Source organism: Callithrix jacchus, chromosome 5 (genome assembly GCF_049354715.1).
Source record: "Callithrix jacchus isolate 240 chromosome 5, calJac240_pri, whole genome shotgun sequence".
In the NCBI taxonomy this organism is placed as follows: domain Eukaryota; kingdom Metazoa; phylum Chordata; class Mammalia; order Primates; family Cebidae; genus Callithrix; species Callithrix jacchus.
Genome location: NC_133506.1, coordinates 161676270 through 161692854, shown reverse-complemented (window position 1 = coordinate 161692854; position 16585 = coordinate 161676270). Strand labels below are relative to the sequence as shown.

General features: G+C 42.8%; 1 protein-coding gene across 1 annotated transcript in view; it reads right to left on the bottom strand.

Moving 5' to 3' along the window:
* TNFSF11 (TNF superfamily member 11) overlaps positions 1–9595 on the bottom strand; it is a 33707-nt gene extending 24112 nt beyond the window's left edge. The window contains exons 1-2 of the mRNA XM_002749019.5: positions 9259–9595; positions 2261–2428 (exon numbers count right to left, since the gene is read on the bottom strand). Of these exons, the coding sequence (XP_002749065.2) occupies positions 2261–2428; positions 9259–9477 (387 nt within the window). The 5' untranslated portion in view covers positions 9478–9595. The remainder of the gene's footprint in view (positions 1–2260; positions 2429–9258) is intronic.
* Between the last annotated feature and the right edge of the window lie 6990 nt (positions 9596–16585).

Sequence of the window (16585 nt, the reverse complement as noted above, 5' to 3'; positions counted from 1 at the left end):
AGCCTTCACCTCCCAGGCCCAAGCAGTCCTCCCACCTCAGCCTCCTGAGTAGTTGGAACTACAGCCACATGCTGCCATGGCCAGTTAGTTTTTTTGTAGAAATAGAGGTCTCACTATGTTGACCAGCAATGTCCTTAAACTGCCAGGCTCACGTGATCCTCCCATTTCAGCCTCTCAAAGTGCTGGGATTCCAAGTGTGCACCACCATCCTTGCCCTTGTTCTGAATATTATTTATTCTCAGAATCGACTTGGCTGATTTTCCATACTTATTCTTCCATAAGAAACTCAAAGGATAACTTTTAAGGACCGCCACATCACTGAAATTAGAAGTTTATCTCATCATTTTGAGGACTTCCAACATGGGTCAATCTCAACAGGATATTAGGACACAGTCTTTTGCCTGACCAGAATTACCTTAATACGAAATGAAATTCTGAACCAGTAGATTGCCCCTAGTGCATGTGAATCGTTGTTTGTAGACAGGTCACTCAGTATTTAAGAGATAAGCTTCACAAGTGGGATAAAAAGCAAACAAATAACAAAGAAATATAAAACAGAACAATAAAAATGAATAGACTAACAGAATTACTGTTGCTATAGCTCAAAAATGATACTGTCAGATTAAAGATCACTGAAGTTAAACACGTCTACTGCACAAAGCCAAGCACCTCCACACTAATTATAATGAAAAAGTAGGGGCCGGGCGCGGTGGCTCACGCCTGTAATCCCAGCACTTTGGGAGGCCGAGGCAGGTGGATCACGAGGTTAAGAGATTGAGACCATCCTGGTCAACATGGTGAAACCCCGTCTCTACTAAAAATACAAAAAATTAGCTGGGCATGGTGGTGCGTGCCTGTAATCCCAGCTACTCGGGAGGCTGAGGCAGGAGAATTGCCTGAACCCAGGAGGCGGAGGTTGTGGTGAGCTGAGATCGCACCATTGCACTCCAGCCTGGGTAACAAGAGCAAAACTCCGTCTCAAAAAAAAAAAAAAGTAATTTTCATAAGAAATGTGTTTTCTTAACACATTAGACTAATAGGTACTTCATGCATTTTACAATGCACAATTTTTAACGTTTTGATATCTCTGGAATTAAGATGCAGCTAGAACCCACGACAATTATGTGTATTTTTTAATCAATAGTTTCTTCTTTCTTGGTGATGCATGAAATAATAAGTAAGCTGAAAATTGGTGGTTTCTCTGATTTGATAAAACACAGCAAATCCCAACCTTCAGGGTATTACAAACACTTACTTTTGTTAGCTGGCTTTATAAAACAGCTGCATCTTTCTACCTCTACCTCTGGCACATGTCCTCTTTTTAAATAATTATATTACTATATGCGGATTTTTAAAAAAAATAAATTAAAATTAAATTCAGAGGTAAGTGCTTTGAGAACCTGAGAGTTACTCAGGAATCAACAGAGAACCAGGGAGTTGCACGATAGAGACTGGGCTGTGTAAGTAAAGGCGTGCACGCATGCCGGTAGGTAACACACACACAGGTTTCGCACTGGGGTCACTGTTTGTGTTCTCCCTGGGTTTCGGTGGAGTCAGCAAGTAAAATAATTCTTGGGCTGCAGAATTCTTAGGTGGCTTTGTCCAGGAAAGCAAAACAGGCAGCTACCACAGCGTTTCTCAACTGGGGCTGTCGGTGTAAGAGAAGTGATTGGTCCTCTCTGACCCTGACTCTTCTCTTGTCACTCAGCTCTCCCAGAAAATGAGAACGCGGGCACAGAATCTCCACGTCACATAGTTTCCTGCTCTGCCTACTTACCTCCTCACCACGGGGGACAGCAAAGGACCAAGAGTTATAACTGCTTCCCATCAGAGCCCTGCATCAACAGATGTGGAAGAGGCGGTCCTGCCATTACAAAGCCAAACAGAAGGAAAACTGCTACCAGAAAGTCCTGTGAACTGCGGGAAGGTTTCTAGGTCAGGGAATTCAAAATGGCAAAGCGACTCACAGACAGGCCACAGCCACCTTAGTCTTTCTTCCAAGTGTGAATTTAAATCCCTCCTCTTTAAAAGAAACAAGAAAGGAAAGAAAAAAATATTTGCATGAACATCCCTGGTCACCATAATCAATCACTACCAACTTCAAAAGAATTCTGCTAATCTCTTTAAAACATTCCCTATTGCTCTTTTACAAATTATTAGAATAAAAAGAACAGAGTCAACAGCACTTAGCCAGTTTTAATTTTCAGTACTGGCAGAGCCAGCAAGGGCCCTTGACCTACCAGCCTCACTGTGCCCTTACCTTTTGCACGGCTCCTTGAAAGGCCTGTTTAATTCTCCTGCATGAATCAGGTAATAATTTTGTGTCTTCACTCTCCAGACTTGTGTCTTGAAAATCTTCATTTTCGTGGAGTCTCAAAATTCTATAAATGCAGTGAGTACCGTCTTCTGATATTCTATTAGGATCCATCTGAGGAGGAGAAAGTAAGGATGTTAGAGTGCTTATCACTAATCATCCTGCTATTTAATAAAGTGTGACTTAAGAACAAAAAATTCACGCTTGTGAGAGTCTTTACGTTCCTAACGATTAATAGTTAATACAATCTCAAGATGGTGAAAATGTGGACTTCTAATTCATCGAAATGAGTAGCTGACTGTCATCCACAGCACAAGGCACAGTCAGTCCCGTGGTGCACTTTTAACAATGACAGAAGTGTATGTGCGTGATTCATGGGGGAAACTCAAAATTGACTGGCAACATGAAAGTGTTCATAGAGGGGAGGGGCACCAAGGAAGTCACACGTGGTCACTGCAGGCCGAGGAGATACTGGTGTTTAAATACTTTCTCTGCCTTTAAATACCTTTTTGTCTTTAAATCAGCTATAGGCAACATGCTAGGTGGGATTATGAGGCCCACTTTGAAATTCAAAGCATGAAGCCTACATAAATCAGGTGAGATCAACATCATCTTTCACCACCATGTTTGCCTGGCCCTTTTTCCTTCATCAGCCAAAGAAGAGAGAGGAAAATACATTTTCTACCTCCAAACAAAACTTGAAGTCAGACGTGTAATCTCCTTTTTGTTGACCCTCTCATCAGCGTTTCTCAACCTGAAGTGTATACCTGTTGGGGTGGTGTTTGGGAATGGGTGCAGGTAATATTTGGTGTCATCACACTGGGGTGGGGAGGCTGCATGAGCAGATATGACAGATGTGTGCTGGAGGGATGCTAAGGTAAGGAATTGTCCCACCCAAAATATACCCGTTGAGTAATTAGCTGACTGCCTGTTAAGTATAGGTGTCTAGCATCAGAATATCTTTAATCACTACTCTTTACAATTGTCTGCCTGCTTCTTCCAAGCCTTTCAGTGGTTTTGATTGCCAAGTAAAGGTTAAGAGTAGCAATAATTAGCTATCACCTGTTTTAATAATGAGAATTTAACTTGTCCTCTTTGTCAAATATTCAAGGTACTTCACTTCATCTCATTGTCTTATTAGCAGGTACAAACTAGGTGACAAAGAAAAGCTACGTAAGTTTACAGAGCTCAGTCCAAATTAATGACAAGTCTCTCTCTTTTTAAAAGTAAACAGAATGATATGTTGGTTTATTAACCAATCATTAGAAATAAACTGAAAAGCAGCCTATCCATATCTGAGATTCTCAAAATGAAATGACAGCCTTTTAACAAACGTGCACCCACTAATAACAAATTTTATTATTTTCAGTCTTGCACATACAAGGATTATCTACAATCATCACAGAAGAGATACCACCATGAAGCAAAATTGTGTACAATCTGTATTTATTTTTCCTATGTTCTTTAGAATAATTAGTATGTGAGCTTTTATACAAGGAAAGTTTTCAATCACACACTTTGGAAAACTGAAAAGGCTTACTTATGCCAATATGTATCCCACAAGACCAGAAAAGCCTGGGCAACTGATAGGAAGGGTCACTGGGTCCAGACCTCAGGGAAGAAGAATCATGGAAAGGCCTGAATTGGTGCCACCAGAAAACTGCTGAGCCAAGGGAATAATGTGGCCTTAGTAGGGAAATGCCTGGGGACCCCAAACTTGGTTAAGTTGGAGTCCTGCTGACAACCTAAGAGCTGTCTAACAAAAGCAGAAGTTCCCTTTATTCTTTTTCTTTTCTTTCTTTTTTTTTTGGAGACAGAGTCTTGTTCTGTCACCCCCACTCAGGCTGGAGTACAGTGGTCTAATCATAGCTCACTTTAGCCTTGAAATCCCTGGGCTCAAGCAGTCCTCCTTCCGAGGAGGCCTTCCAAGTAGCTGGGACTACAGGTGCAGGCCTCCATGCTTGGCGAATTGCTAATTTCTTCCTTGGTAGAGCTGGACTCTTGCTATATTGCCCAGGCTTGTCTTCAATTCCTGGGCTTAAGCAATTCTCCTTCCTTGGCCTCCTAAAGTGCTGGGATCACAGGCATGAGCCACCATACCTGGCCCCTATATTCCTGAGCCTCAGGGTAGTCCAATCAGTAGCATGGTGGGTTCACTGAGGGCTTGCTAGAAATGTAGAATTTCAGGCTTCACCCTGGCACACTTCCTGGGAATATTCACTTTAACTGGTCCCAGGTGATTCTTATCTACATTAAAGTTTGAGAAGTCATGCTTTAAAATATATATATTTTCTGCTATTCAAATCATTCCAAAGTTCCCAGGACACCAAATTAAAAATTGTTTCACAAGTAACATCAGTTTGTACAAAGATACTGCAACCGTTATCTCAGCGGTTACTGATTTGATGCAAATAAATACAATGCAAAGATTGTGTCTCCTTTCTCCTAAAAAATGCCCAAACCCAGATCCCATCTCACTCCTACCCCACCCCTCACCTGGCCAATTTCATCAACATCCCTGAGGGTAGGATCCAATCATTGGACATCTTCCCAAATACTTTGAATGTGCAGTTGAGAACCACTGTTTTGGAATGCAGCATTAGAGTTAAACGCCCATCAGTGTTTCTTTCTTTCTTTTTTTTTTTGAGACGGAGTTTCACTCTTGTTACCCAGGCTGGAGTGCAATGGCGCAATCTTGGCTCACCGCAGCCTCCACCTCCTGGGTTCAGGCAATTCTCCTGCCTCAGCCTCCCCAGTAGCTGGGATTACAGGCACATGCCACCATGCCCAGCTAATTTTTTAAATATTTTTAGTAGAGACGGGGTTTCACCATGTTGACCAGGATGGTCTCAATCTCTTGATCTCGTGATCCACCTGCCTCAGCCTCCCAAAGTGCTGGGATTACAGGCTTGAGCCACTAAGCCCGGCTGCCCATCAGTGTTTCTTTTTCCCCAAAGAAATCAAGAATGCATGGCATAATTGCTTTTAATATACTCATTTATTTTGTTTACTCAAGGATCACACATTAGAAATTTATTTTTAACCTACAACCACATGTCTCTCTCATTCCAGTGCCCTTGCAGCCCTCCTTTCCTGAAAACGGAGACTAGGAGAAAAGGGAGGAGGAGAGGTCCAGGGTGCAAGGCCAGCTACGTACACAGGCAAATGAGGGCCTCTGAGCTGAAGGCACTGCAGGGCAGGGAGACAGCCAGACTGATGCTGGACCCTCAACAAATGCCCACCAACTGACTGAACGAATGTATCACCTACACAAACAGCCTACCTACTGGCACACAGTGGTCTGGTTGGAGGATTGCATGATTGAAAAATTATACTACTTTAGCTACTAGTCTGATAATTTGCATATTACAATCAGAGAGTGACATATCCGTAGTGCTGCAAATCGTTAGAAAAGATTTTTCAGTAAATTAAACATAGCAGGCACTGAGCTAGACACTATGAATAAGGTGGTGCCCAAGGCGAGCAGTCCTTGTCTTCATGAAACCTACACTTCACCGAGGAACACAGAAACTCAACCAGAAGTCACAGTAAACGGAGTAACAAATGAATTCATCGTACTTAGACATGCCTGAAAACCTTAACTATATCTCGAATATCTGACTTGAAATGGACTGTTAAAATGTGCTTGTCAGATGTGTGATGCCTGTGAAATTCACTGTCTCAGTTTTTAAACTTCCTTGAAACTTAATCCTTTGTAGGGTTAAGTGAGGCAGGATGCTTGGCGTTTGCGCTACTTCGTTATCTGTGTTTTCCAACAGGCAGTGCACACCTCTACATCAGATTTTCAGTGGTGCTTCTGTCCTGGGTAACAAACAAGCAGGGAGGTTGCTTCGTGCCTATTGGGGGATTGAGGGAGAAGTTCAAAGGGCAAAAGATCTTGAGTTTTCTGAAAAGCTTATCTTACAGCTAAACCCTAAGCTTTGAATATGGTTATATGAATGTTAAAGAAACACACACACACACAGAGCAACTTTTTGAAAGGGTTTTTTCTTTCTCTTTGTAAACCAAAGTATGAATACCATGTGGTAACTATATAGCAGAAACCACACACTATTTTCTCTTCGGCAGGGTGGCGGGGAAAAGCCAAGCTACACTGGATCTAGTAGATACGTATTTTTAAAACTAGACACAGGCACTCTGCAAACAGATTTAATTTCATCTATTCAAACATTCAAGAAAACAATTTTTTAAATAGTCACTGTAAATTTTACACTATTCTGAGCAATCTCCTAAATGCATTTAAAACTCAAAAGCTTTTCCTGGATGATTTGCATACCTTCTTTTCTCCACCTTTAAACGAAAACAATAAAACTGATTTCTCTCTTCATTTTTTAACTGTAAACTACAAACATGTTACTGGACATCTGTTCTTATTCCAATGCATTTAGAAACCCCAAATAGCTGATTTACAACTTCAGTGGAAATCAAAAAACGACTATGATTTATTTTGTACCAAGTTCTAATCCAAAATAGCTGACATAAGTGAACATGTTAAATCAGCTGCAGGTCACATGGAGACTATTCTCTTAACCAAGACCTTGAAAGCAAGTCTCTAACACACATGAAAGAGGACAGGACTACAGACTGAACCCCATGCACGCATCAGCACTTCAGCTATTACCAGTGTATGGTAAATCTTTTTTCATCTGTAAGCAACCAGAAATTATTTTGAAACAAATTCCAGACACCAAGGCAGTTTTTATTTGTAACTATTTTAGAATGTATCTCAAAATGATTAGGACTTTTTTGGGTAACAAATGTAGACACAATATCCAGTAAAATGAATCCAGATCTAGTGGCATATTCGTATGGACATATTGTTCTTAATATTGTTTATTTACTGAAGGAGGTGGCCTTTTTAAAATGCAGCACGAAAGTGGCTTCAGAGTAATGGCTAAATTATTTTGCAGAAGTCAGAGGAACCGAATTTTCATGGTATTTAAGAAAACCGTACCCCAAAGTCTGAAGGCATTAAATTCTCCAAAGGAGTCTTCCTAAACTCACATGTTTCTTTGAAAAAGGGTTTTGAGTGTTCTACTACTATTCATACAGCATTAAGACTGCTAAATGATGATGGGAGATCACTGAAAGCCTGACTCCTCAGCCCAAGGGGACCACTGAGAATTCCTGTGGAAAAGCCTCACAACTGTAACAAGAGCCCAGCAAGTCAGTGTTTCCTCCAGAGCCATGCCACTGATTTCCACAGCTCCTGCCAAGCCCAGCTGCTCATGGTTCCTAGAGCTCCTTCATTCCCTACGGCTCTTTCAACATTGGACAGTGTCTTCACTGTCGTGGCAATGAAAATGCCATATCCCTAAGGTGTTAGAAAAGATTTACAGTGGAGAACTACTGCATCTTTGATCTCTTTTCTAAATGCTGCCCTTTTGTTGGACTAAGAATTTTAACAGTTTGATTAGGCCCCTCCGCTACCTGGCTCCATGCCCATTGTCAGTGGGCACTGTGTGTTGAATAAATGATTTTTAATTCATTCCATCGCAGGTGATGGGGCCATGCTCAACGCTGGCACTCCATGCGCAAGCACGACATGGGGTTATTAACAAAGTGCTGGATGGGAAAATGGAAAAACCATTCTTGACCCCAACACACTCCAATGAAAGAAAAACTTCTAGTCACTTTTGTATAGATTTGTGTTAACTGTGTTGCAAGTAAGCCACTCAAAAGTTGTCTTTTGGGGGAAAAAACTCTCAATGGCTAGACTATATTTAATGCAGATTTTCTGAAGTATGGCTCATGGCATTTCTACTTTTTTAGTGGTAATCACACCAGTTCTAGAAAATGCAAACAAGCGGATAACGAACACTTCACAAAAAGCCTGTGATTAAAAGTAATGGAGTTCAAGACACTGGCACATGGCAAAAAAACATGTTTTGATGCATCCCGTTTGGTTTAGTAATCACCTTTGAATCTGAAAAACGAATGTCGTCCAAACCCAACTTGCTTTTCCCATAAAAAAAAAATGCACAGTCAGCCCCCCACTTCCTCTGAGAAAGAGTTCACAGCACCAGACAAGAATATTTGAATGAATCCAACCAACTGCACTGCAATTTCCAAGAAAACACAAGAGCATAAACCACCAGAAAGCATAATATTACAGATTTACCCCTTCCTTCCTACTATCTCCTTGCCGTTCCGAGCCGTTGTGCAAAAAAAAACAAAAAAACAAAACCATCTTTATCTTTTCGAAGATTGGTTATTTGCTGGACTGTAGTAACACTGCGCCTTCGCACACCTCGCGTCCGTCCTCCGCCCACCTCTCTGGCGGGCACGTGGGGCTGTCCCTGTTCCTCCGCCCTCACGGGACAGCGCCGCAGCCGCACAGTCCCCGGCCCGAGCCCGCGGCCCTGTGGTCGCGCTGTGTCATTCTGCCGACCCACTGGGCGACCTGGCGCGAGCACCGAGACCTCCCGCTCTGCGCATTCCTCCAGCACTGCGGACCCAGCACACCTGCAGAGCCGCCGGGCGCAGGAACCCAAATCCGCCGGGCGCTGGGCGGGACGGGAGGGGTGGATGCCCGAGTGAAGCGCTCATTTTGTTCTGACCGAACAGAAGTTGGTTCTTAACTTCAAGTGGCAAATGACAGAGGGAAAAGGTGTGCAATAACCACCGGAAGAGGTGAGCGGCCAGTGCCGTCTCCCAGCGTGGGGGCCGGGTGACATTCAAGGAACCCAGTGTCTGGGACGCCCCCAGTGGAGCCGGGGCCGGGGGACGTGCGCGGACAGCAGGGCGCACCGACAGCCCCGCGCCAGGCCGGCCCCGAACCCGACACACCCTCTTTCAGAGTCACTTTCCCTCCCGAATGTGCAAGCTTGGGGAGCCCAGCCCCGCGGCCAGACTCAGTTTCCAAGTGCTGGCGGAACGAGAGGGGCGCTCTGGCCGCGCCCCCCGGGCAGGTGGCCACTCACCTGCGCTCTGAAGTAGAGGAACAGGGCGACGCTGCAGACGACCTGGCCCAGCCCCAGCCCCAGGAGGGCCACGAACATGGAGCGGGAGGCGGCGGGGGGCGGGTGCGGCGCGGGCGGCGGCGGGGCGTGCAGGGGACCCTCGTGCGGGGCTCCGGGCCCGCCGCCCATCTCCTCCGAGCCTCGCAGGTACTTGGTGTAGTCTCGGCTGGCGCGGCGCATGGCGCTCGGCCCGCTCGCTCGGCGCTCTCCTCCCTCTCCCGCGCCCTCCCCTTCTCGTCTGCGGCCAACTCCGGAGGCTGCGGCTGGGCCTCGACTCGGACGCCGACTTGGAGCGGGCAGGGCGCCCGGCAGCCCCAACTCTTATAACCCGCTCGGAGAGCGCTGGCCCCGGGAGCCAATCAGCCCCTGCGAGGCGGCCTCTTCCACTCCCACCTCTGGCTCCCCTTCCTTCCTTTCGCCCTCCCTCCCTCTCTCTGCCTGTCTCTGAAGGGCCTCCTTCTTGGGGGCCCTCCGAGGAGGACGCAGGGGCGACTCCAGTAGTTCCAGACTCCGCTTGCCATTCCCAGCTGTCTTTCTGGAGGCCCAGGAGATGCTAAGGAAGACACAGAGGAGACCTTGGCTGAAGGATGAGGCGCCGCAGACGTTCCTCCTGGACTTCACCTCCCGGAGCCCCCGTTCACTCCCTAGGATTTAGGAAGTTGAATTTGATGTTCTCTGAAGACCCCTCCTGTCCAACCTCTCCCCCCAAAAGTGGTTCCAAATATAGCCTCTCAACGCATTTTGGAATACTTCGAAAATTCCGGAATTTCCTTCCCAAATCCCCATTTCTGCATCTTGAACGTGACTTTGAGTGAGGCAGGTCTTGAATGTGGCAGCAGAGAGCCTTTAGACACCAACTCTGACCTTATAAAGATGAAACCGGTGCAGAGAAAAGGGTAAAGGGGTGTGTAGCAGAAGCAGGCATCCGAGCAGGGCTCACCCAAGGTCGGGAAAGAAATGTCACACAAAGCTGATGATATAGTTCAAAGTTAGCTTCATTGCTAAAGAAACCTTGCTAGGGCTTTTTAACAACCTCTATTCAGAACTGTGGCCCTTAGTGAGAAAAGAAAAATATTAACATTGCTCACAAATCTGATACATCTTCAGAAGGAAGGTGCCGACTGATTTAAACACCCATAAAACTTGGAATGTTCCACTTTTTTAGTGATACAATCAGCCCACAGTATCCATGAATTCCACATCTGTGAATTCAATGAACCATGGATTAAAAACATTTGAAAAAATAATGGCTGGCTATGTCTAGACTGAACATGTGTAGACTTTTTTCCTTGTGATTATTTCCTAAACGACACACAACTAGTTACATAGCATTGACATTGTATTAAGTATTATAAATAATCTAGCCATAATTTAAAGTATACAGGAGGATGTGTGCAGGTTAAATGTAAATATACCACGATATGTTAAGAAACTTGAACATCCACAGATTTTGCTATTCGCGGGGAGGGGGTTGGCGGTTTCCTAGAACCAATCTTCCATGGATGTCAAGGGACTGCTTTGCCTTTTTAATCTGCATCCTCTTTCTGCCTGATTCGCTAATGAGTACTTACTTCCCCAGGCAAGATTTGTGACAAATGACAGGTCTCTCGGTTATTAAAACAGGTGTTCTAAATTGAACCCTTAGACTCAGTACATGTTGAAGAAGAGTAACCGGGTTGGATTTTTTTTTTAAAAGGCACCCATACAAAGAAAATGATTTGTTCAAATTGAAAAAAGGCCTTTAGCACTTATATATATATATATCAACATCTAGTTTGGTGAAGGGATAAAAAATTTTCAAACTCAAACACAAACAATTGATGTTAATCTTCTACTCCTTGCAGTCATTGGCCTCTTCCTACTTTTTGTTTGTAAACTTTGGAAAGTAAGTTTATTGTCTCTTCCTCCCCCACCCCCTTCCTCCTTATCCTGCTCCCCCTCCTTGAATCAGGAAATAATTCCATATTTATTCTTTCTTACAAATATTTATTGGGATCAAACATTTTTAAAATGTGTTATAACAACTAAACCTACAATGACTTTACTATAGTGTCTTCTATTCTTTTGAATGGGTTTTTATACAACAATGGTTTATACATGTTTTTTATTCCTTGACATCTTGATCCTCAGGTTACAAGAAAGTCCCTGAAATCCCTGAATGATGTTCAGGGATGCTTGACCCAGGAGCTTCATATATGAGACCATCTGTTACATTCCTACAGAGTTCTTCGTATGACATTTCTACCAGTACTCCAAAAATATCATCTCACTAGGAGTATTAGATACTCCACTGTCAGTCTACCTTCTGCTTTTTCAAAGGTAATGTCTCTTTCTTGCCTATTTACTTATTCCTTTGTCAACATTCCACTCCCCAATTAATAGATAAATCCCATGTGTTCAAGGACTCCTGCTGTATTATTCACCTCTATGACATTCACCATTTCCTAAAATGCTGCCTGCTATAACAGGTGCATGGTAAATACTTGCCGAATAAAAGTTGAGCAAAGGAATCTTTGAAGCCTCTGCCAGTCTCCCAGTCTAAGCCATACTATATCTTATCTGAATTAATCACACTTGCCCCCTGAAGAATTCTGTGCATATTGATCAGAATTTTCTTCTAAAAGGAAACGTGTATGTCATTTCCAAACCTGCAATTCTCTGATGGCTTCTAAGTGTTGTTGGTATAAAGTAAAAACTCTGGAGATTAAAACCTTCGATAGGCCAAGCACAGTGGCTCACTTCTGCAATCCCAGCACTTTGGGTGGCCGAGGCGTAAGGATCACTGGAGCCCAGGAGTTCGAGACCAGCCTGGGCAACATAGGGAGACCCTATCTTTACAAAAAATGAACAAATTAGCCAGGCATTTTGGTGCACATCTGTGGTCCCCATCACTCAGAAGGCTGAGGTGGGTGGCTTGCTTGAGCCCAGGAGATTGAAGCTGCGGTGAGCCATGTTCGTGCCACCACACTCAGCCTGGGAGATAGAACAAGGTTCTGTCTCAAAAATTTAAAAATATATAAAAATTGTAAAAACCCTCCGATAGTCCTTCACAAGCTAACTCAGACTCATTTTCTATATTAGCTTCAAATGCTTCCCTTCCCTGGAATGCACGTCCTCCAACTCCTACACCTGGAGGACTCTCGCACTTGTCTTTCCTTTCTCAGCTCAAATGTCACTTCTCCAAAAGTCTTTCTCAGTTCACCTAACCCAGGTGGCTCTCTCTGTTTTATGCTCCATGGCACCCCTAAATTCTCCTGTCATGACACTCATGCATTTCTTCATTTACTCTACAGATATATTAGTGAGAACTCACTGTATGCCAGCACTGGGCTAGATCCTAGAAACATGGTGATCAAGATAGAATGTGGGGCTAATATCCCAGCGTGAAAAAGAAGATTCAACAAATCATTACACAAATCACTAACAAAACCGTGATAAGTACTTTGAAGGTGAAGTGCAAGTACATTGAGAATCTTATAATAATACTGGGGTCTAAATATATTCTGGGGAGTCAGACAAAGCTCTTAGGCAAAGATAATGATTTAAATGAATCCCAGAGTAATAATCACCCAGAGAGAAAGTGGCCAATCACATAAGCTGAGAGTGATTGTATTATGATAAGTATTTGTTTAACATGTCTTCCCAATTGCATGTCTGCGCGATTTATCACAAATTCATCAATATATTTATTTTAATAATATATCAACTAATCAATGAACTCATTATTAAAATTATAAAATATTTAAGACAAAGCCTAGTAAGCTGGTAGGTATTAAGAGATGCCAAGTCCCCATATCATAATTGAAGAGTCAAAGTTTATGTCAATACTCCACTATAAATAACACAGTGATTAGATCAACGTTTCTCAACTAGATTTCCTAGTACCTTAATATATCAAGATAGAATTCTTTTGGACTCGTGTGAAAATTGATTGGTTCATGTTGTTGAAAAACAGGGCTAAGTCTGGCTTCGGGAACGGTTGGCTACAAGTCTGAATTAATTGCCTTTCCCTTGAGCCAGGAAATTAAGTTAACCCAATGTAAACATCATGTCATGGGCTGAGAGAAGGGGAGAGAGTTCTCAAAGGATAATAATCAAAGTGCAGATATGAGGCCGGGTGCGGTGGCTCAAGCCTGTAATCCCAGCACTTTGGGAGACCGAGGCGGGTGGATCACGAGGTCAAGAGATCGAGACCATCCTGGTCAACATGGTGAAACCCCGTCTCTACTAAAGATACAAAAAATTAGCTGGGCATGGTGGCGCGTGCCTGTAATCCCAGCTACTCAGGAGGCTGAGGCAGGAGAATTGCCTGAACCCAGGAGGCGGAGGTTGCGGTGAGCCGAGATCACGCCATTGCACTCCAGCCTGGGTAACAAGAGCGAAACTCCGTCTCAAAAAAAAAAAAAAAAAAAAGTGCAGATATGAGAAGAATAAAGAATTGCTGCACCGCTGGGCAGGGACAAATACTAGCTGTTGATGATCGGTAATTTGCTAGATCGACAATTTTCAAACTTTTCACATTTTTGAAAATTATTGAGAACATCAAAGAGCTTTTATTTATGGGAGTTATATTTATAAATATTTGGTGTATTTAAATTCTAAGCCAAAAATGTTACCGTATTAGCATATGAACATAATGTTCATGTCAATTTACAAATAATTCATAATACTTTTATAAAATTACTTTATTTAAAATAACAGATTTAAAAAAAAGTCGGGAGAAAAGTGCTCCTGTTTTACATTTTTTCACGACTCTGCTATTGGCTTGATAGTCACGTTCAGTCCTGCGCTTATTCTGTCACAATACTGCACATGGTGCAGCCTCTGGAAAACTTCAACTCTATGAATGAAAACGAAAAAGGAAGTAATTCATTATTATTATGACGACATACTTTTGACATTGCTGAACTCTGGAGAGGATCCAGCTTCTGGAGGTGATCTAAATTCCTTGGTTCCCTGCCCCTTCCTTCATCTGCAGCCCTCATCATCCAGTCTCTGACCTCTGATTCTGTCGTCACAGCTGATTCTAACTCTAATATCTCCCTCTTACTAGAAGGACCCTTGTGATTACATTGGGCCCACCCAGACTATCCAGGATCATCTCTGCATCTCTAGATCCTTAACTTGATTACATATGCAAAGTCCCTTTTGCCATCTCGGGTAACATATTCAGAGTCTGGGGCTTAGAATATGGATTCCTTGGAGGCGGAGGGCGTTAATCAACCGACTGCAGTGTGGGAAAGCCATCCCGCTTTTGCTGGCCCCTGGGTTCCTTACCGTCTGTTGTTGATTTGCTTAACACTGACCACAACTCTTCAAATTAAAGTCTTTTCAGTTAAATCCCTTGGATTTGCCACCTATTTCCTGCCAGGACCCTGTATAATATACTCGCTAAACTGAAGCCAGTTAAAACTAATTTGTAAGTGTGGGTATTATAAAATATATATGCAGCCCTTCATGCTAATAACAAGTTTTAAAACATGCATAGTCATAAGTACTAAGTATGTAAAAATCTCCTACCCTGGAAATGGGTCTGCCTGAGCAACCTTATGGAACTGGTGGGCTTTGCCTTTTGTACGCACCACCTCTCCCTTGATCACTCTTCTTCCTTTTCTGTCTGTTCCTGCCTCTTCTGATCTCAGGTCCAGGCTCATAGTCTGCTCACTGAAAACCCAATGAAACCTCTCACCTAGGTCTGGCCTCCCTATAATCTAATCCAGTTTACCCTTGTTCTTTTTACACTCCCTTCAGCTAACACACTGGCTAATAAGCAATAACAAATTAACAGGGACTGTGTCAATGGACAATCGAATTAAAATTTTATGTGGGCAGTCTTCTGGAAATATACGGCCTTACCCCTGTTAACATAAATCACACAATTTAGAAATTTAGAAAGGTGAGCTTTATTTCTTAAGAATGGAATTACAAGCTGCAGGCAGAAAGGGCAGCCTGCCACTGGAAAAAACCTAAAGCAAGCTTTTCAACAAAAGGGAAAACATAGGAATTTCAGTGGAAGGGGTCGGCAAAGCATACATATTCACCAGGATACAGGAAGTGCTATGAATATTCATGAAAGGGCATGAGCATGCATGATAAGCAAACATGCATGTCACATGCATCCCATAGTCCCATTGGGATGGAGACTTAACATTTAAATGCATAGAATTAGGTGAAGCAGGGACAGGAAGGCACTCAAATGTGCATCCTCTGTCAAACCAGCCAACCAGTCCATGGTTGGTGGGCTTTTACCAGAAGAAAGTTACAGAAATCAATCTCTTGTCCAATCAAAGCTGTCACTGTGGCTTGTGGAACAGGTGGGGGCTCAGTCCTTCAGTGTCTGATGGCTGGCCAGCTGCAACTGCTTCAACATCACTTATCTCAAAGCCAGCGTTTAGCTGCTGGAGAAAGAGGAGAAAAACCCTTGTGGCAATTAGAACACATTTATTTGTTAAGTGTAAAGTGTGTGACTTAACCCATGCCTGACATGGCCACAGGTCTTGTTTACAATTTAGTATCTTATTGCCATCAACAGTCTATTCTGCCAGTCTTAGGAGCTCTGTTTTAACATTAATGCTGCTCAGCCGCTGTGTCTAAACAGCAAAAAGAAGGCGATATAATGAGCCATCTGACCTACTGTCCCGTCATGTTTGGGAACTCAGGTGGGTTTTTAAACTGTTACTATTTTAAGGTTTCTCTGAGGTCCCCTTGAACAAACAGCCCATTCGGTTGGTTGGGGTCCTAGGATTTGATTTTCAACCCTCCCCCCTAAAGGAGTGCATTTCTGATGGTAAATTATCAGACATCATGCAAACCGAATGAGACGTGGAAGAGGAAAAAAAGAATCTTGGTCGTGTATGAATGAAGTAAACCTGTTTGTAACTGTTTATCTCTTCTGTGCACAATGCTAGAAACATTTAGAGTACTTTTGTCTCTTACTTTCTAGGAGGCAACTCTGTTTGATTGGCTTTTAATTTATTAATATTATCTCAAACTTATTCCTAAAATAAAATTAATCTGAAGTATTAGAGCTTTTAAATAAACTTTTGGTAAACACAAAAATTAATCAGAGAGATCATAGTTCTTTCGGAAAACATAATTAAATAATATCAAAGGGTCTTATTGGATTCATTTCCTAAACGTTTCCTGAATCTGTCTCCACTTGTTTTTCTCAGAAAACAATTTTTTAAAAGTATTTCTTGTTTGAACTTCTATTTTTGCCATATTAGATTTTCCATAATATATTATTTAGCTTGCAGTTTCGTTTTATTTATTTACATTTATTTATTCA